This window comes from Chelonia mydas, chromosome 1, assembly GCF_015237465.2.
Source record: "Chelonia mydas isolate rCheMyd1 chromosome 1, rCheMyd1.pri.v2, whole genome shotgun sequence".
NCBI lineage: Eukaryota > Metazoa > Chordata > Testudines > Cheloniidae > Chelonia > Chelonia mydas.
This window is the reverse complement of record NC_057849.1, coordinates 319,398,557-319,419,361: the sequence shown is the minus strand read 5'-3', so window position 1 is coordinate 319,419,361 and position 20,805 is coordinate 319,398,557. Positions and strand designations below refer to the sequence as shown.

At 39.7% G+C, this 20,805-nt stretch overlaps 1 protein-coding gene across 5 annotated transcripts in view; it reads right to left on the bottom strand.

Moving 5' to 3' along the window:
- LRRK2 (leucine rich repeat kinase 2) overlaps positions 1 to 20,805 on the bottom strand; it is a 119,594-nt gene that overhangs the window by 37,253 nt on the left and 61,536 nt on the right. For all 5 annotated transcript variants that reach the window (XM_037889121.2, XM_037889120.2, XM_043551390.1 and 2 more), the window contains 11 exons: positions 20,547 to 20,613; positions 19,756 to 19,976; positions 18,064 to 18,314; positions 16,931 to 17,079; positions 15,685 to 15,778; positions 12,901 to 13,087; positions 11,805 to 11,986; positions 11,047 to 11,276; positions 9,636 to 9,763; positions 8,073 to 8,291; positions 4,456 to 4,657 (listed from right to left, as the gene is read on the bottom strand). In XM_037889121.2, coding sequence (XP_037745049.1) covers positions 4,456 to 4,657; positions 8,073 to 8,291; positions 9,636 to 9,763; positions 11,047 to 11,276; positions 11,805 to 11,986; positions 12,901 to 13,087; positions 15,685 to 15,778; positions 16,931 to 17,079; positions 18,064 to 18,314; positions 19,756 to 19,976; positions 20,547 to 20,613 — 1,930 coding nt within the window. The remainder of the gene's footprint in view (positions 1 to 4,455; positions 4,658 to 8,072; positions 8,292 to 9,635; positions 9,764 to 11,046; positions 11,277 to 11,804; positions 11,987 to 12,900; positions 13,088 to 15,684; positions 15,779 to 16,930; positions 17,080 to 18,063; positions 18,315 to 19,755; positions 19,977 to 20,546; positions 20,614 to 20,805) is intronic.

The window sequence follows — 20,805 nt, the reverse complement described above, 5'->3', positions numbered from 1 at the left end:
TTGATCAGTTAGCCTGTTTTGTTACCCCAGAAGGTAAGCAGCTTTGAATTGAGGAGGCTATACAGAAGTCCCAGAGATTAATTCTTTCCTGGCAGAGTTGGTTTGACCATGCCACTTCTTGCGTGTTTATGTAAAATACAGTCTCTGAGTTGTATGTCATACTCTGTAGATTTTTTCCCCACTGTGTGTGGAAGGAAGGTTGAGCAGGCTAGAAGTACTGCTCTTAACTCCCTGACATTTAGGCGAGCCTCTAGCTCTCCAGACGATCAAAGACCTTGAGCCTTCAGGGACCCAGTGTCAGCCCACCAACCTAGAGATGATGCGTCTGTGACTAGGATGAGTATTGGTCATATGGGAAGGAAGGGCACTCCCATTCAAACTTTTAGAGTGTCTGTCCACAATCCAGAGATAATAGGACTAGCTCTAGCTTGGAGTATATACTGATGCTAGCCATGTCTGCAGCATCCTGAACTAACAGAAATGAAAGTTTACCCGCTCATGACAGCATACAAGTGCCTCAACCTGTTATGTCACTTAGCAGCATGTACCTAATAGTGAATTTAGAAATACTAACATTTCAAGTACAGTACTAGATATTGAATGGTTTCAAATCCAGTTTGTGGCATGAAAATCCTGGCCTTTGTGGAGTCAAGGACTGCTCCAGTGAATTCTGTTGTCCGTACAGGTCTCCGTATTGATTTTTCTAGATTCAGCAGGAGCCCGAAAGCATTGAATATGGATAGGCCAGTGGATATGCTGGAAAGGACTGGAGATTCTGATCAAACTATCGTCCAGGTACAGGAACACATGGACACCTAATTTTTGAAGATGAGCTGCTACTATCACCATGCACTTTGTGAATACCCAAGGAGAAGCTGTAAGGCTGAACAGAAGTACTGGGAACTGACAGTGTTGACCATTCAACACAAAATGGAAAAAACTTTCAATGGTCAGGATGCATTGCAATATGGAAGTAAGCGCCCTCAAGTTGAGGGCAACATACCAGTCTCCTTGTTCTGTGGAAGGGATAACTGATACTAAGGTAACCACGAGGAATTTTATTTTCTTCAGGAATTTGTTCAACTCTCTTAGATCTAAGATAGGTCTGTGGCCTTCTTTTGACTTAGGGACCAGAAAATAATGGGAACAGAAGCCTTCTCTCCTGAGGCACAACAGTACTTCCTCTCATGCCCTGTCGGAAGAAGAGATTGGACCTCCTGTTGAAGGGCAATCTTGAGAGTGATCCCTGAGGAAGGATGGGGGTTAAATAAATTGAATGGCATACCCCATTCCACTGTGCTTAAGACCCACTGGTCTCATGTTATGCAGTTCCAGGCAATTAAAAAAAAAAAAAAGAGGGAACAGTTGGAAGTGAGGAGACTGATATACTGCCCTCGACAACCCTGTCAAAATGCCTGCTTGAAAGTGGTGGCTGGATGGGATGAGCTCATTGATGCTGAAGAGGAAGGCAGTGGATGGTGCTTTCTTTAACTCCTTGCCTTTTTTCTTAGGTGGATCTTGGGAATAGGGAGCAAAGGTATGGTGTCAAAAGGTTGTTGACAAAATGCTTTCTTTTTGTCACTGGAGTGTAGATTCCAAGAGATTTGAGCTGGAAGACATACAGCGGTGAAGCCTGTCATCAGTTTTCTTGTAGAGCAGGACCTTCAAACGAAAGGTCCTCTCTGGTCTGCTGGACTTCAGCAGGTACTCAGGATGACTGTAAACATGAACACCTTCTCACAGTGATCACTGATGCCATGGTTTGAGCAGCCAAATCTGCACTATCCAGACTGTCCTGGAGGGCAGTCCACCCTCCTCCACAAGTACTGAGAATTTAAGCTTGCACTCCTCTGGTAATTAGTCCTTGAACTTAGCAATATTCTCCCAGACTGTATAATTGTAATGGCTCAGGAGTGCCTGCTGGTTTGCAATTCTGAGCTGCAGGCCCATGGAGGAATAAAGTTTGTGACCAAACAATTTTAGTTTTTTTGAGTCCTTGCTTATAGGTGTGGAGGCTTGTTGTCCCTAGCTTTCCCGTTTTGCTTTGGGAGGCAGGGAAGAAGGTTTCTGCCAAAGAGTCTTGACAGGCTTCATGATTGCCTTGTTGACTGGAAGAGCAAGCTTAGCCAGGGTGGCAGACACTAGGATGTCCCCCAACTTGTGAGAACTTTTAACATACCTCTTCTGCCTGGATGTCAAGCATTGAGGCCACTATTTTCAGGAGGTGTTGATGGGTCCTGTGTTCTTCTGGAGGAGGTCAAGCTCCCACTGAAAACAACAGCATCACCTTGGTGATGAAGATGAAGATGCAACCTGAACCTGAAGTGGAGGCAACTCTCCCCATGCAATGCCTTGGCTGGGAGTTGAAGTGCTGCTTCCATAAGCAAGCACTTAAGCCTTGCTGCTCTATCCTTTTGTGAATGGGGTTTGAAGCCCTTGCAGATGTGACAACTGTCACTAATGTGGGCCTCACCCAAGCACTTCAGGCAGGTCAGATGAGGATCACTGATCAGCATGGACTTTGAACACATCCCACAGGACCTCAACCCTGGGGATTAAGGCATCGTTCCGGTACCAAGCCCAGTACCAAAAAGAAATGAACAGTCCCAAAGGACACAAAACACAGAAACCTAGTGCTAACTTACTTGAAAAACTAATTAACAACTAACAATAATTAACTTCAAACTGTTTACAACGATTACTTCGACAACTATCACTGGCCATAAGAAAGAACTGAGATGGGTTGAGGGCAGCTCCTCCCTTTTATAGCAGCATTCAGTGGCACAAGGCAACAGGAGGTGCTCGAGTCACCCCAGTGTGTATTGATGGGGGAAAAAAGTCTCTGACATCTGTGCACAAGGCATGTACATACCTACAGTGGAAATGACATATGCACTCACTTGAAGAAGAATGATCAATGATTTGCTGTCAAATTGGAAGGTGGTGTTTAGTGGGGTCCCGCACGGATCATTCCTGGGTCCAGTACTATTCAACATTAATTACTTGGATAATGGAGTGAAGAGTATGCTTATAAAATTTGTGGATGACACCAAGATGGGAGGGGAGTGTTGCTTGCATTTTGCAGGACAGGATTAGAATTAAAAATTGGAGAATTGATCTGAAATCAACAACATGAAATTCAGTGCTGATACTGTAAGTGCAAAGTACTATAGGGAGGAAGGAAAAATCAAATGCACAACTACAAAATGGGGAATAAATGGCTAGGCAGTAGTATTGCAGAAATGGATCTTATAGAGGATCACAAATAGAATATCAGCCAACAATGTGATGCAGTTGCAAAAAAAAGGCTAATATTCTTGGATCTATTAAAAGGACTGTCATATGTAAGATATGAGAAGTATTTATTCTACTAGTGGGCACTGGTGAGTCCTCAGCTGGAGTACTGTGTTCAGTTTTGGGTGCCAGACTTTAAGAAAGATGTGCATAAACTGGAGAGAGTCCAGAGGACAGTAACAAAAATGATAAGATTTAGACATCTGACCTTTGAGGAAAGGTTAAAATAACTGGGTATGTTTAGCCTTGAGAAAAGAAATTGAGTGGGGCCTGATCACAGTCTAATATGTTTAGGGCTCCTGTTTATCAGGGTTTAATACTTTCATTTTTGAAGGTTTATTTTTTTAGCAATTTTTGAGTTTTATGTAATTGTTCAGAAATGGGGGGTTTTCAGGTCTCTCTCTTTGCATATACTGTAATGACTAATGTATATTATACATATTGCTCATTACAATATCAATACCATTACATCCTCGATACTTTTTGTAATGTTCCCTAGTGTACTAGGGAACTTCTAGTGTGCAATAGCAGGGTCTCCCCGGACCAATTAATGTACAGTATGTTAGTGTGCTTGACAAGTCACATGCCAGTGCTCCATGTTACTGTTCCATGCACACAAATCCTTAGATACAAATAACCATTTCTAGTGTTTTTCTGGTGTTAAACACCAATTTCATGGTTTTTTGTATTGGGGGTGTTTTATCTGTGCTTATTGGTTAAAACCTAAAATCACAACTAAATTTGTTAAAGGCCGTTATAAAGAGGACAGTGATCAATTGTTCTCTATGTCCACTGAAGGTAGGAGAAGTAGTAATGGACTTAATCTTCAGCAAGGGAAGTTTAGGTTAGGTATTAGGAAAACTCTTCTAACTATAAGGATAATTCAGTACTGGAATAGGTTATCAAGGGAGGTTGTGGAATCCCAATTATTGGAAGTTTTTAAGAACAGATCAGACAAACACCTCTTGGGGATGGTCTAGATATACTTGGTTCTGCCTCAGTGCAGGGAGAAGGGGTTGACTAGACAAGCTCTCGAGGTCCCTTTCAGCCCCACATTTCCCATGATTCTATTATTTCAGTCCACCATGTTATGGTAATCTGCTGCAGGCCCGGTGCACATTGCTGGCATCAAACTTTACCCCAATGAAGAGATTATAGTACCTGATTCATTCAGAAAGTAAACTGCATGAGGAAGTTCATTTTCATCCAGCTGTAACTGACTTTCTTGCACCAGTACTAATAATCGCTTATGGTCAATCACAGGAAATTCAGTTGGAACATTTTCACGTTCGAATAAAATTATCTTCTCAAGTTCCAGATAGCTGTCTGGGATTAGCTGTCCTACTACTGGCTGGTCTCTGATCTGTGTAATTATGAATAATAATCTTAACACACATTTTATTTAGTTTTTGTTTTAAAATTTCAGACAGATGCATGCAAGATGTAAATTAAGCAGAGAACATAGGTAATCAAAGTCAACAGAACAAAAGAAAAATTATCTGATGGCTAACCACGGCTTTTTAAAGATTCACAGAAATAAAAATATTTCAATATACATTATGAACATATTTTAAAAATTAATTTTTCATAAAGAACTTCAAAAATTCATTAATATACAAAAGTAAATAATTATATACCTGACATCTGAAAAGATTTTATTTTTCAAATCTTTATTACCACAATAATCAGAGTTCAGCTAAATGTTGAAAAGATCTGAGTGGGGAATCCTGTATGTAAGAGAAGCATGCATACCAATGACTAAGGCTGCGAGTCTGTCACGGAGGTCATGGAAGTCACGGATTTTGTGACTTTCCGTGACCTCCATGACTTCTGCAGCCACTGGTGCTAGCTCAGGTGCCGCCCGAGCTGGGCAGCCCTGGGCCAGCAGCAAGAGCAGTTTGGGTGTGTGGGAGGGGGCTAGGGACAGTGGGTTGGGGGGGGTGCTTACCTCGGGGTGTGGGGGCTCCCTGGATCCCACAGCCCTGCAGCTCCTAGGAGTCAAAGGGGCCGGGGAGGGGGGGCTCCGCGCTGCACGTTGCTCATGCCAGCAGGCCCCGCCCCCGCAGCTCCCATTGACTGCGGTTCCCGGCCAATGGGAGCTATGGCAGTTGGCGCTGTGGCGGGAGCAGTGTGCCGAGCCCCCTGACCCCTCTGCCACCTAGGAGCTGCAGGGACACAGACCCAGGTAGGGAGCCCCTGCCAGCCTCCCCAGCACCAGCAGAGCTACCGGCCGCGCAGTGCGGCCCCCCTTAGCAACAGTGGGGGTACCAGGCTTCGCTGCCGGTCTCTCCCCCAGCAACAGCTGGGTTCCTGGGCGTGCTGTCCGACCCCCACCAGCGGGGTCCCCTAGACCACCCCTCCCAGAGCACCCATGGCACCCCGCCCAAGTTTTAGTCATGGGTATTTTTTGTTAAAATCATGGACAGGTCACGAGCCGTGAATTTTTGTTTACTGTCCATGACTTTTACTAAAAATACTTGTGACTAAAATATAGCCTTACCAACAACATACTCTCAGCACTTTAGAATCCTAGTGCTGTTCTACATATCTTAGAACTAATCATTGGGACAAAATCCTGGCCCCACTGAAGTCAATGGAAATTTTGCTATTGACTTCAGTGGGGCCAGGATATCATCCCGGGTGTTTATCTGGAACTAACCTAAACTGAAGCAACTATGATTTTTTAGAGATCTATAAATGGCCTTTCAGATTCTTATGTGAACATTTTTCATATAAGATTTCTTCCAGCTCTTTTTACCTTTCCCCTCTAGTTCTCTTATGATCCCTTACTGGAATCAACATTAATGTTTTACTGAACCAAATATCTTTTGACATTACTCAGTGGTAACAAATGCCTTTCTACCTTGAGGCTAGAGAAGAAATCATGAGTATTAATTTTGCTCCACAAACTACTTATCTAGTTAATAATCTTCCTCTGAAGACTCCCCCTCAATTTCTTAAAATGCTTAACAATCTGGTGCTGGATTTTATATGTGACAAGAAATATTACATCCTTAAATACCCTTGGAAGACTGACAGCCTTGGACTACCTATTGTATACTTAAATAACTTTACCTTTATCTTCCAACCTGTTTCCTCATGATTTTCCTTTCACAGAAGCTCTACAAAATATATAATTCCTCCTTTCTCCTTATAGCTGCCTTATTTTTTATTATCAATGAAGTCTAAACACAATGCTAAATTACAGTCCTGATAGCTTCTGAAGTGAAAGGGTAGGAGGACCACTGCTAAGAATTCTGCCTTCCTAAGGCAAAATATCTCCAGAATGCTGTGGAAAATATGGCGAGATGCGGGACTTCACATCTTTAAGAGGTGTATCCTGCATTCTCCCCAGTGCTTCTCTGTTCGTAGCTTACTGAAGTATAGGAGATGGGTCTATTCTGTTCCACACAGACATACCCGTTCTGGGACAATAATCAAAGGCTGGTTCCCATCCTGTGCACTGCTGAGCATACCTAAACAAATTATGGATGTTACTATGCTGGTAGACTGTGGCAAAGGAGAAGAAAGGGGTTTTTGCAACCTTTCCCCAGCATTTAGTGCACCAGCACAAAGCTAGATATAAATATGTTACTTGGGCTGATCGAACATTAGGGCAGGCACTGTGGGTGAACTCCTGCCTACAATGAAGCCAATGGGAGTTTCCAATGACTTCAGTGGGGCAGGATTTCTCCTTGTGTCTTCCAAGTATCATGGTCACTGATCGCACTACATAAACAATGAAGAAATAGACCCAGAAATAGAAGCTAGACCCTGTCTTCCCATTAGATTCTCTATCTTCATGTCTCTATATGAAGAGCCTTCTACACCCACTTCTAGGTGTAAAATCCTGGGCTCAATTCTCCACTACACCCGACCACAGCTTTGGCATAATGGAGAGAGAGGCCTAACAGGGAGCCAGTTGCAACTCTCTCTCCTCCATGAGTACACCCTCCTCCTCGCCTCTGATCTACACGCTGCTTCTCCACTCCTCTTATCCCAACTGCCAACACATCTGGCTCCGACGTGACACACCCAAGTCCCCTTGCGCAAGACACGGTGAAGCAGATGGTGCAGAAAGCAAGAGAGCTACCTCCACTAGTTTTACACCAGTGGAGATTCTCCCTATATAAGCTGATGCACCTTTGCTTTTCCCTTCATAACACATTTTTTAAACCGTGCAAACTGAAGTTAGTGGATGGGAGAATCTGGCCCCCTTATCTTCAGCACGACCCATTCTGAACTGCTGCTTTAAAATAACTCACCTCAACTTTACAAACTTTCCACTTTCATCATTCGCCTGGATTAACCTTTAGGAGACAAAAGCATAGTCCTCCAGCAAATCGCTGTGTCACAAGTTTAAGAATTTAGAAATGGCTGGATGCCAGCATCACACAAACATTCCTCTATCTCCCTTAATCTGTTATTTCTAACTGCAGTGATGTTGCCGTTCAACAAGAGTGAGTAGCTGTTGATCAGACCAATCCAACAATCCATCAGAAAAACGTTCATCTATTTCAGTTTAAATGTTTTATTTCTGATATCTTATATGTTAAACAAAAACTACACTTAGATGATATTTGTGCTAAAGGTTTTGGAGAAAAAAGTAATGAAAGTAAATCTGTTGGTATTTTTTGGTTAGTGATTTGCCTTCTTCATTCTGTTATGTCTAAGGTATTGTAATAAGTTTTATGAACTTGATTTCAAGCTAAAAAAAAAAAGTGTTACAACATTGTTTCCTCAACAACTTTCAATGTAAAGAATAGCATATGGTTTACCTTGAAATTCAGACTCTCCTTTATTATGGTTTTCCGAAGTTTGATCATAGCATCAGATTCTTCTGTAGCATTTACAAAATGATAATCTTGGATTGCTGGGAAACCCCTCTTATTCAACAGCTCTCTGGTAATTTTACTCAGACAGGCCTTACGTTGTTTCTCATCAGAGACATCTAAATGAGTGCCAACAAGAATCACGGGGGATGATGAAGCTCGAGCCTGTTAATAAGATCCACACATTTTGTTATCTCAATGTTGAATCATGATTTTCTCTTTATGTTTACACATTTCAACAATTCAATCATAACAACATATGAAACACTAGGAATATGAAAAGGCAACCATGTTTGTCACTGCTGCCTCTTTCGGTCATAATTTATATTTGTCTATTTTCTTCTCAGAAGCAAAGGCAGAGTAATATTAGGAATTTTAAAAACTGATTTAATTCACAACCTGCCGGAATTTATGAAAAAACCTGAGTTTTTAAAATATGTAATACAAGGAAATATTTTAGGTCTGCTGATGGAGTAATCAGTAGAACTAAATCTGAAAGTATATGCGTTTGAAACTGCACACCCATTTTATAGTTTTGATTGGGTAAGGCAATAAAAATGTTACAGATCTGTGTCTGTAATATATTTTAACATGCAAGGATGGGTTTGATCCCGAACACAGAGTCAAACACACCTTTATTTTGGGGAAGCTAGGATCTAGAATCCATACTTTGCAGCTTGGTTCCATCTCTAGTAATATATTCTAGCAAATGTATTTTTAGAAAATACAATCTTTCAGCAAACAAATTGGTGCATCAATGAACTATAGGTACTGAAAGTGGGAAAGGAGTACATGTCAGTTATGGCCTTTACTAAAAATTCACTGACTATGGTTTTATACCTTGGGGCAGGGAAACAAGATGTGAACACTGTGTGATGAGTGAAGGAAAACAGCAGGTAACAGTTATGAGAAGAGTGAAAAAACCTAATATCTTTGCACTGATCAACCTCTGGTACAGTTAGACTGAAAACAGTGAGGGTGTAATGCTTAACTTGACAGTTAAGGGTAAGATGAGATCGCGGACGTCATGGATTCTGTGACTTAAATGGACCTCCGTCACAACTTTGGCTTCAGCCTCGCCGCAGTGGCAGTCAGCGGCAGGGGCTAGAGCTGTTCCCCATCATGGCAGTTGTGTGTTAACTAGTATAACTCTACTGACTTCATTGCAGTTTACAGCAGTGAGAAAAGCGAACCAGGGCCAATGCTCAGAACTCTCTATTCAGTATCTAACAGTCCCCCTTACACTGTTTCATTAGTCTGTGCAAAATAACATCACAACTTGCCAAATTCTTAGTATGCATACTCTACTGCACAAATTTAAATTGAAAATTGTACTTCATAAGTCTGCAAAAAATTATAAAGACAATAATACGCATTCCAGAAACTTCCTCATCTTAATGTTTGTACCAGCTGAACAGGACATACAAAATTTTCAAGTGAATTCTCTTTGATGTTTTCACAGAGTCACTTGGAATTTAAAAATCTATATTATAAAAACTTTTCTATTACCTTGATATTAAACAGCCATGGCTTCATAGCATCCACTTCTGCTTGTCCTTTGCTGAGATCATAAACAGCAAGATACAAGGCTCTCTGAGTCATAAAATGGGGATGAGTGCTGTAGAACTCCTCTTGTCCTAAATGATAAAGAAATCAAATATTTTATACTACTTTCTTCACTTCACTCCTCCAGATGAAATAAACACAGCAGAACCTCACTTCTCCTCAATTCACTAATCTGAAAACCTAATTAATTCTCACAATAATCCTGACAGTCCAATCTCACTTCTCTGTAACACTTTCCATTGATTTTAATGAGCTTTGGATCAGACTTATGATAAACTGGGAATCTAGCAACCTCAGAGGCTGCTTCTTCCTCCATGAACTTCCTAAATAGCTAAGCTGTACAGGAACAATGCATCTAGAGAGATACCCAGGTTTAGACAGCTGACACCAGAGATACAGAGATTGCAGAGATACAACACTCGTAGCTGTTTGACACTGGCTGTGGAACTTAAATAGGCAAGATCAGACTGAGCCCAAGCATGACTATGTTCAGATCTAACTGAGACACAGATCTTTTGATAAAGACTCTTCCTGGGAACACTGACCACTTTTAGAAAAAAAATCCCTAAACATACAAACTTACTGAAACCTGGAAAGAGGCGGTGGGTTATATAACTATAAGTGAGAGAGTGAGAGAGAGAATGAACAAAAACCAAAAACACATACAGGGGTGAAATCCTGGCTCCCCTGAAGTCAATGGTGAAACTCCCACTGAATTTCAATGGAATCAGGTTTTTACCACCATTTTTCTACTCACTCATATTTTTCCACAATTGTATTTGGTTCTAACATACAAATGTGATAGGCATATTGGAAAAACTTAAAGACAGATAAAAAATTAGGGGGGTTAGTGTACGCTTAGCCTGCATATGTATTCCTTTTGGTTTACCCGAACAGAATTCTGATGAAGTACACCAGAGGGAGCCCTTATACAACTGTTATGGCCTGTAACTTTAACTATAATTTAACTTAATTTTGCCTTAGTGCAGGGGGATGGATTAGATGATCTCTTCCTGTCCCTTTCAGTCCTACATTTTTATGATTCTACAGCAAATTGCAGTACTCAACTATTCTGTAGTCACATTATAATTAATACTAAACCACTATTATCAAAATAAGTGATCAGACTACATTTAATGATGGAGGTATCCTTGGATCTTTTGTTTTATGTATTTGTTCAATTAATCACTAATTTGCAAAATTCAGTAACTCACAATGAGTTCCTTGATCCTGAGTATGAATTAGCAAGATTCTGCTGTATGCGGTTTGAGATTTTACAGACCGTTTCTAGGAACAAGCATTGTATATATGAGTTAATCAGGGCAATAAATTAATAGGTTTGTGAACACAATACCTGCAAAATCCCAGACATTTAATATCAAATCCTTCTTCACTTTGCCTTTCACTGGAACTGACCAGTCCTTTACATCTATGCCTATTGTAGGATTCTGTGTCCCCAAATCTGATCGCTTGCATTTCATTAGTTGTTGTAACAGTGTAGTTTTACCACTGCCAGTATTTCCCACAATCATGAGTTTCATTCTGTTATAAGGGACAGCCTTCTTTAGCCGCTGCTGAAGAAACCTGGCATGAAAAATAGTTGATAAGAAGTGTATAATAAAGACACATACCAAAAGAAGTCTCGAACTGACAAACCAAGATAATGCCAACCCCTTTTCAAATTATTTACATAAACAATTCTTGAATATTGCATGTAATCTTTTTGACAGTATGTGTGTTCATTTTGGATTTTTAAAAAATGTTTAACACAGACTAAATATCTTGTGTGTTTTGAATAACTTCTGCAAAACTTTCTATGAGTGACATATTGTAACATATTACAGATGTACTAAGCAACCATTGAATACCTTTGTTTGCGTAAGAGTCATATGCTTTTCTGGAGGTATCATCAACTCATAAAGCAGTACTATTACATTTTCATATGGCTATGGACCACATTTTTCTTGAGGAACAAAGATTCACCAGAATCATAACTAAGTAAAAGATCAGGTGGGAAATCAGTTGATACCTTTAAAGGGGCATATTGTTACCACACTATCCACGGTGTATTCCATGAAGACATGAAAAACAGACAACAATAGGATAACAAACCTTATAATGTCTCTGGCTTTGCATCCAACATGGTTGAAATCTAAATTAAGATGAAGGCCATCCAAAGGAAGATCCCAGACTTTGGACAACTTTCCCATTTCATCTGGAAAGGAACTCAAGCCAGGATTATAACTTACATCCAGAGATGTCAAGTTTTCAAGGAAGCCAATCTGAGGAGGAATCTGGATAGAGAAAAGTTAAACATTTGAGCATTTACTAAAAGTGAGCATTTATTTGTCTATATATGAAGATGAATATCTTAAGCAAATATTTAATAAGACCAAACACAATGCCAATTCTTTTTTTCCAGTTATTATCATCATCTAAAGTATACATACCTAATATCTTGATCGGAGAAGAAAGTAACTCTTAAAGAACTAATTTTATATCCCTTTTACAAAGAAGACAAATACTGTTCTTACCATAGATTAAAGACAGAAAAAGCTTAAGGAAAGATAGTCATATTCTTTTCAAAGGCAATACACAGTTCTAATTACATGCTATTTTACTACTAGGGTCTTCAATCACAAAAAGTAGCGCAAGAAGGACGAAATTTAATTTAGGGTTGATCTGAAAACCAAGTGATCATTTTAAAGACCATATATAAATATGAAAAGTGGTTTGATATTTTTAAGCTTAGGCGCCGATGGGTGCTCGACCCCCCCTCTGCCCCTGGTCCCGCCCCGACTCCACCCCTGACCCGCCCCCTCCCACCCCCATTCCAACCCTTCCCCAAAATCCCCACCCCTACTCCATCCCCTTCCTGCCCCTATTCCGACTCCTTCCCAAATCCCTGCCGCCACCTCTTCCCCACCTCCTCCCCTGAGCGCACCATGTTCCCGCTTCTCCCCCCTTCCTCTCGGAGCTTGCTACAGCTGTTTGGCAGCAGCAAGTGCTGAGAGGTAGGTGGAGAAGTGGGGACACGGCACAGTCGGGGAGGAGGAAGAGGTGAGGTGAGGCGAGGCAGGGCGGGCGGAGAGCTTGGCTGCCAGTGAGTGCAGAGCACCCACTAACTTTTCCCCGTGGGTGCTCCAGCCCCGGAGCACCCATGGAGTCGGTGCCTATGTTTTTAAGTATCTAAAAATTCATACTTTACCTCCTTTAACTTGTTATGGGACAGGTGTAGCTTTTCTAGCCTAGACCATGCATATGCTTTTTCATTCAAGTCCAAAATGTCTATCTGATTGTAGTTAAACAAGAGCTCCCTTAAGTTTAAGGATTTCCAGTGCATAGGTCCAGGCAGGTTTATGATTTTATTGTCGCTTAAGTCTACTGATCGCAAACTAAGAAAATAAAGGGGAAAATTAGCAGAGAAAATAAATAAAATGGAGACTAGCTATAAATATATTAATCTGTTATAAACAAACAAAGGGGGAAGATATTAGAATAAGAATTCCTGTTGGAAATTTAGATAGGAAGATAGAAATTTATTGACGACCCAAGGCCAACCTCAACAATGTTCTTAAAGGAAGTAAAGGTACAAAGCAACGGTAATTACCTGAGAAGATATTGCAAATAGGATGTGGATATATCAGGGGGAAAAAAGGAAAAGAAAATCAGAGAACTAGGATTGATTCAATAAAGCGTACTTTTAATGTATTTATTTACACATGAAGTTATATATTCTGGAAATGAACACTCAATGTAATGAATATACTTATTTCAGTGACTGAACCAAAAGTGGCACTTTCAAATACATGCATGTGCAGTTACATCAATATGGGATAATATAATTATTTTTATTTATATAGTATGATAAGCTTGCATGGTAACGTCCAGATTAATAAAAGACCAAATCTAAATTCTACTTTCAGTCACACCTGCGAAAATATGGAGTAACTCAAATTAAATCAATAGTTATTCCAGGTTTTTACCCATATATCAGAGCAGAATTTAGCCAATGGTCCCAGGTTCAAGTGACTTCACAATAATGGCATCTTTACTAAAATAAACACGCTCAGAGCATTCAATATAATATCAGAAGAATGTTTATTTTAATGTGCTTTACGAGATTCAAATAAAAAGGCACTGTTTCCCCAAATGTTTTTGCATGTATATACTGGAAGACAACATGCTGAAGAAACACATGCATTGTGTGTATTTACTTCTATGTGCAATCTATTGAACAAATGCAGCTGTGTTTATTTCAATGTGAGGTATGAACTATGCAAGAAATTCATGGTATTCTTTTCTGACTTTTCTGGGCTGGGAGAAACAAAGCTTGAGAGCTGCATCTCCTTCAATTAGTATATTAAGTTTTAGGGCTCTCAATTAATAGCAGTTAACTCCCATGATTAACTCAAAAAAATTAATCATGATTAATCACAGTTTTAAATCACAATGATAAACAATAGAATACTAATTGAAATTCATGGATTTTTTCCTACATTTTCAAATATATTGATTTAAATTACAACACAGAATACAAAATGTACAGTGCTTACTTTATATTATTTTTATTACAAATATTTTCACTATAAAAATGGTAAACAAAAAAAATAGTATTTTTCAATTCACCTCATACAAGTACTGTAGTGCAATCTCTTTATCGTGAAAGTGCAACTTACAAATGTAGATTTTTTTTGTTACATAACTGCACTCAAAACAATGTAAAACTTTAGAGCCTAGAAGTCCACTCAGTCCTACTTCTTGTTCAGCCAATTGCTAAGACAAACAAGTTTGCTTACATTTATGGGAGATAATGCTGCCTGCTTCTTATTTACCATGTCACCTGAAAGTGAGAACAGGTGTTCCCATGGCACTTTTGTAGCTGGCATCACAAGGTATTTACGTGCCAGATACTTCTATAGAAGTAGTTGGAGTCAATATGTAACCAGTAGTGGACACTGGAATGAGTAACAGGAGGGGGCCACAGAGATATTGGATACATAGAAGAGGGGGGTGGAGCTGCAGTGCTAGAACCAGGAGAAGTGATAGGAGGGAGCTGCCATGTGAGAGATGTATAGAGGAGCAGAACTGGTGCCTAAGAAGTGACTTGAAAAAGTGGGTTGGAGAGTAGTGCTGAGGCTGGAAGGATAGAGAGAGGAAGTGGGCGAGTAAACCTCTCTGGAGCTTGGACAGGTGGTGGAAAGGAATGGGAGTGCCAGTGGAAAGGAGCAAGTGCATGAGTGTGGGAGGTGTTGTTAGGCCATTTTAAAAATAGTTAACATATTAAAAACCAGCCTCATGGGTCTGTGTATTATTCAGATCTGGACTGAGTATTCTTTACATCCCTAGTATTAATGTGGTTGCAATTAAAAGATGGCCAAAATAATGCACTTGGCACAATGTGCTAAAATTTAACATTGCTGTAACAAAACTTAATAGGGCTAGTTTTCACATGAATAATGCTTTGAAGGAACAGGATAATTTGTGACAAATGCAGCTCTAACCCAATTCAACTTAGGGGGCCATATGCAGTGTTATTCTTTGAGAAAGAACTTATCGTAGATATTTGGGAAGAGAGCCACTGGACTCAGTTGCTTTGTGCAAAAGGATGAAGTTCCAAGACTTAATGAAAAGAGGAATTGCCAATATCTTTTCTACCTTCTTTGCACCAGAAAAAACAAATTGGTTCTAGCTCTGGAGGCAAAAATGGGCAGCTTCAGCATTCCTAAAAACATCTTTTAGTTTAAAAAAAAGGAGAGGTTCATAGTTTGGAACCATCTAGGGGATTCAGGCTTCCTCCAGTTATTGAAGAAAAAGTGACCGACTCTGGCTTGAGTTAATGGTCACCATGTTTTCGATTTAGCCTTTTTAGGATGATCGTCTGAAAACGTTGAGTAGAAAAATGCCGTATTTTCTGCTTAATAATGGCCACTCCACTAGGTCTTCCTTCACAGAAGACACAACATTGGCATTAAAAAGTGAAATAACTTACTGTGGAAGAAGAAGAATTGCTTCTGGAATACTGACAAAATGATTTTGAGATAATTTTAAACTTGTTATGCTAGATGGCAAGTTAGATATGGTATCTAAAATAGAAAAGAAACCGAATTATTTCCTTTAGGCATAATTTTTCAGCACTTTTTACCTTAGTTTATAAAGCTGTCATTTTCTAAAATTAGAGACAGATTGTGAGGCTAGTTTCCAAACACAGGTATCTGATTCTATTTTCTGGTGCTCAAATTGGCACGCAGAAGCATAAATAACCATTTTAATCACCCAAGTGTTGACTTGAGCTGCCAAAGACAGGATTTGGATTTTCTTTTTCAGGAACTCCCATCTGAAAACTGAACTCCCAATTTGAAGAGTTTAGAGGAGAATTAAAACACCTATTTTCTCTAAATATTTCTACCTTTTTTTTTTACTTTTATTAGACACTATGACATTTAATTTCATATTGTTATCCAACATTGAAATATTCTTATTTACATTTTGCTGTGTTACTAAAACTATATATGTTTGTCATTCCACCAATGTAGTAAAATACCATATGTACATAAAAGATCGCTTAAAAACTTCATTTATTCCAGACATAACAGCTACATTCTGAAAGACTGAGAAACTAGATTATAAGCATATGCAAAATCAAAAATTCTATATGTTGGATAGAAATGTATGAAATTCTAATAATAATTTAAGAACTTCTATAAATTCATTAGGACAGGTGGATTCATGTATTACATTTTCTCAAATTAGTTAATTTTTTGTATAAAATGTTTTAAGCCATTGAATTACACTCTATATTGCTTAGTCAGATGACAGTACCAGGAGAAATCTATGCAGACACTCAAAGGTTCACTCATCTCACTTAAACCAGTATACATTTAAATAAATGGGAGTTATACTGGTGTAAAATCGGCATGAGAAAAGAATCAAGTTCAAGTTAATATTTATCAACAGTTACCACACCACAGTACCTGAGATGCAACAGTTATTTCCTATGGCAAGCATAGGGAAATAGTATTGTATGTGTGATAATTGTTGTGGTAAACTGTGGCTAATGGATATAGTGTGGTAACTGTTGATAAATGTTTAGGAGGTTAATACTGTATATTAGGCCTTGCTGTTTTTCAAGCAGTCTTTACATTAACTGTTCTGCTTTGCCTTGTCCGTATCTAGACTACAGCACGTATCATCTAAACCTCTCTCATCCTTTTTTTAGCAACTCCTAGAATACTTACCAAGTAAATTCATCCTGGCACTAAATATCTCCAATTTTGTGCACTCCTTGAGAAAATTAACAGCCAGGGATGAAATATTGTTCTTACTAATGTTTAAAACTTTCAGTTTCTTCAAGCATATGGGTGAACATATACCTGAAATTTTGTTTCTAAGGTAAAGGAAAACAAATATTACAAGTGTTATACAAAACTACTTGCTAAAAAATGGAAAGTTAGAGTATGGACCTGATTTTGCAGTCTTTAATTATGCAAACAGAAACTGAAAATAGTTTTACCTGAGTAAGGACTGATGGATCGGGATTGAGATTTATCCACAATACCAATGCATATGACAATGTGAATACCTCACCGTATGTATTTATTCACTTTAATTCAAATGTTAGCGTGTGCAATAAAGTGTCATTTTCTGATTATACATTAAGGTCCAATCGTCAAGCACATGTGATTAACTTTAAGTAAGGGTATGCCTACACCAGAATTAAAAACCCGCAGCTGGCCCATGCCAACTGACTCAGGCTTGCAAGGCTCAGGCCAAGTGCTGTTTAATTGCAATATGGACATTTGGGCTGCCATTTAACTTGAGCCCCGCGAGCCCAAGACAGCTGGAACGGGCCAGCCGCGGGTGTCTAACTGCAGTGCAGACATACCCTATGTGAGCAGTTCCACTGACTTAATATGTGTTTACAGGATTGCAACCTAAAGAGCATCTGTCAATTTAAAAGAAATAGGTAACCAATTTCTACAGGACATGGACAGACAAGGAGAATACAGATAGTTCTAAGATTAATATATCATGTTACAATGGATGTATTCTAGAAGAAAGAACAAGGGAAACAGAAAGTTAAAGATTTTCAGTGTGAAATATAAACTAAGATGTTAGAGATATTTGGGAATGAGAGGAATAGCAAAAACCTCTCCACCATGGTGGAATTAGAAACATGAACTCATCTAATGAAACATAATAAAAATGAAGAAATGGAAGGGAAACCTGGATTCTGCATCTCCTTGCTTTTGTGAATTTAATTAATTATTATAACATATTTTTGATCAGAAAATAATTTACATTCAGTGACACTGATTATTTCCTGCAATTTTTGTTAAACAGTAATCAGATAAACTGGCACTATTCTTACCCTTCTAGCATTAGCTGTTCCAGGTTTTCTGCAACATCCACAAGAAATTTAGGAATGCATGACAGCTGATTGTATGATAGATTAAGCTGCTTTAGAGATGGGCATTTGCTATGTGGATCCAAAGCTAAGGAAGGGCCAATTTCATTCCGAGAGATATCAAGGTTTGCAATACAATTCATTTTCAGTAAATAAGTAGGAAAAGATGCAAACTGGTTACTGTGCAAATCCAAGTAAGTCAAACATTTCAAAGTCTGAAAGAAAAGGAGAATTTCTTTTTAAAAAGTACAACACACAGATATGAATTTCTAATTTTTAAACTAAATTAATATTTAGGCAATTACTTCACATTTATTTTATTTATCCTATCAAGTAAAATGAGAGAAAATGGTAAGTATTATAATGTATTATATAATATTATATCAATAAAATAAAGAGGATGTTCAGGCATGCTGTAATAAAACTAATTAGTACAATTACACAAAGCCTTTAGCACAGTGGTCTCCAATCTTTTTACGTCCAAGATCACTTTTTGAATGTAAGGGCAACCCAGGATCTATCCCGCCGCTTACCCGAGGCCCTGCCCCTTCCCCAAAGTCCCGCCCCACTCACTCCATCCCCTCCTTTCTCCGTCACTCGCTCTCCCCCACCCTCACTCACTTTCACCGGGCTGGGGTAGACGGTAGGGGTTTGGGAGGGAGTGCGGGCTCTGGGCTGGGGCCGAGAGATTCGCAGTGTGAGAGGGGGCTCTGGACTGAGCCTGGGGCAGGGGGGTTGGGGTGCAGGAAGGGGTACAGGGTGCTGGCTCTGGGAGGGGGGTCAGGGCTGGGGCAGAGAGTGTTTGGGTGTAGGAGAGGTGGGGGTACTGGCTCTGGGAGGGGGTCAGGACTGGGGCTTGGGGTGCAGGAGGGGGTTGGGATGCAGGCTCCAGGAGGGGGCTCAGGACTGGGGCTTGGGGTGCAGCCTCTCGCTGGGCATCACTTACCTCCCGAAGCTCCTGGTTGGGGTAAAGTGTGGCTGCCGCTAAGGCAGACTCCCTGACTACCCCAACCCCACGCCACTCCTGGAAGGGGCCAATGCACCCCTGCTGGAGGTGGGGGGCGGGCAGCACGTGGCTCCACATGTTGCCCCTCTCTGCAAGCACCGCCCCCGCAGCTCCCATTGGCCACAGCTCCCTGTTACCGGGCAATGGGAGCTGCAGAGGCAGTTCTTGCAGGCAGGAGCAGTGCGCAGAGGGAGATCCTTGCCCCCGCGGCTGCGCTGGCCACTTCCGAGAGTGGCATGGGGCTGGGGTAGGCAGGGAGTCTGTCTTAGTGGCAGCCCTGCTGCACCGCCAGAGATCGCGATCAACTGGCAATCCTCTAGGATCGACGAGTCGATCGCAATCGACGGGCTGGTGACCACTGCTTTAGCATATAAGTAACATATGCAGTTCTGATTTCCATTTACATAATTCAATCATGTAAACTATCTGTAACATATACTTCCCAGTTTGACCCTCTGCAGCAAGTATCCGACAGAAACTCCCTGAGCATGTCTGCACAACTAACACCACATTCAATTACTGCATGAAAATTGTACACATGCAAATCAGGGATGCGAATGTACACATGTAGGCACAATGATGACAATCTGGTCTTTGATCTTAAAAGAACTGATAATTTTCTTGCATTATGTAAAATGACATAAAATTACTTCACACAGTTGTTCTGGAATGCTTGTGAGTGCATTTTGGTGCAGCTCCAATTTCTCAAGACGTTCCAAGTGACCAGTTAAGCAGCAGTTCTGACTGATGGCATCTATATTCTCCAGCTCATTTGATGAAAGATCTAATGACTTAACACATTCTTTCTCAGAGACCAAAGAAGACAAACTGTCTGATCGTCTTAAATGTGATTGGAATTTTGAGATCCCTTCTATTAAAACAAAAACATAAGCATTCATCTTCACAGGTAAAACATACAACAATTTAATAAACACGATTTCATTTATCTCTGAATTACAGTTCACAGAATTTCAGGTCTAACTCTGTACCCAATGAAGGCAATGGCTGTTTAGAGATTGGCTGAAATGGGAGCCAATGAGGACTTCTGTTAAGAAGCTGCAATTCAAATTCCTATAGGGTTCTATAGGGAGTAGAGGGATACTGGTGTTCTGCATAATACAAATGGCTTTAAAAATTCTTCTTAGGGCTGTCATGAATGTACATTATTATACATAATCTTACAAAAATTCTTTGTAAAGCTGAAGAGAAAAGTGCTTTACTGTGTAAGCAACATTTGTACTGTTTTAGTAAAGTTTAAAGTATTAGGAGTAATTTTTCTAAATATTATTTTTGGAAAAAACATCCCCCTAGTTTTTCAAACTTGAATATAACAGTACCAATGTTGCTTAGACAGTTTACTTCAATGGATTACAGATTACAGTTATCCACAAAAAAAATGTTAAAAACTGGAAAATCTTATGTATTTTTACATCTGACTTACTGTGAGATTCATCTGAAGACAATTTTCTTCTTTGCCTCACTAATGGTTCATTATCTGAACCAGGTCCCTGATAAATCCCAAAACAGAACAAAAAAACAACAGCTGTGAATATTTTTACATCTCTAAAAATGTAGGAATTCAACTAACTTTTTTTTTATAGCAATCTGCAAGTCATCCACACAGTAACCCAAAAAGGTGAGAATTTTAAAATCTAACAACAAAAAGTAGCTTACTTACTATTTTTTAAGAATTACTGACT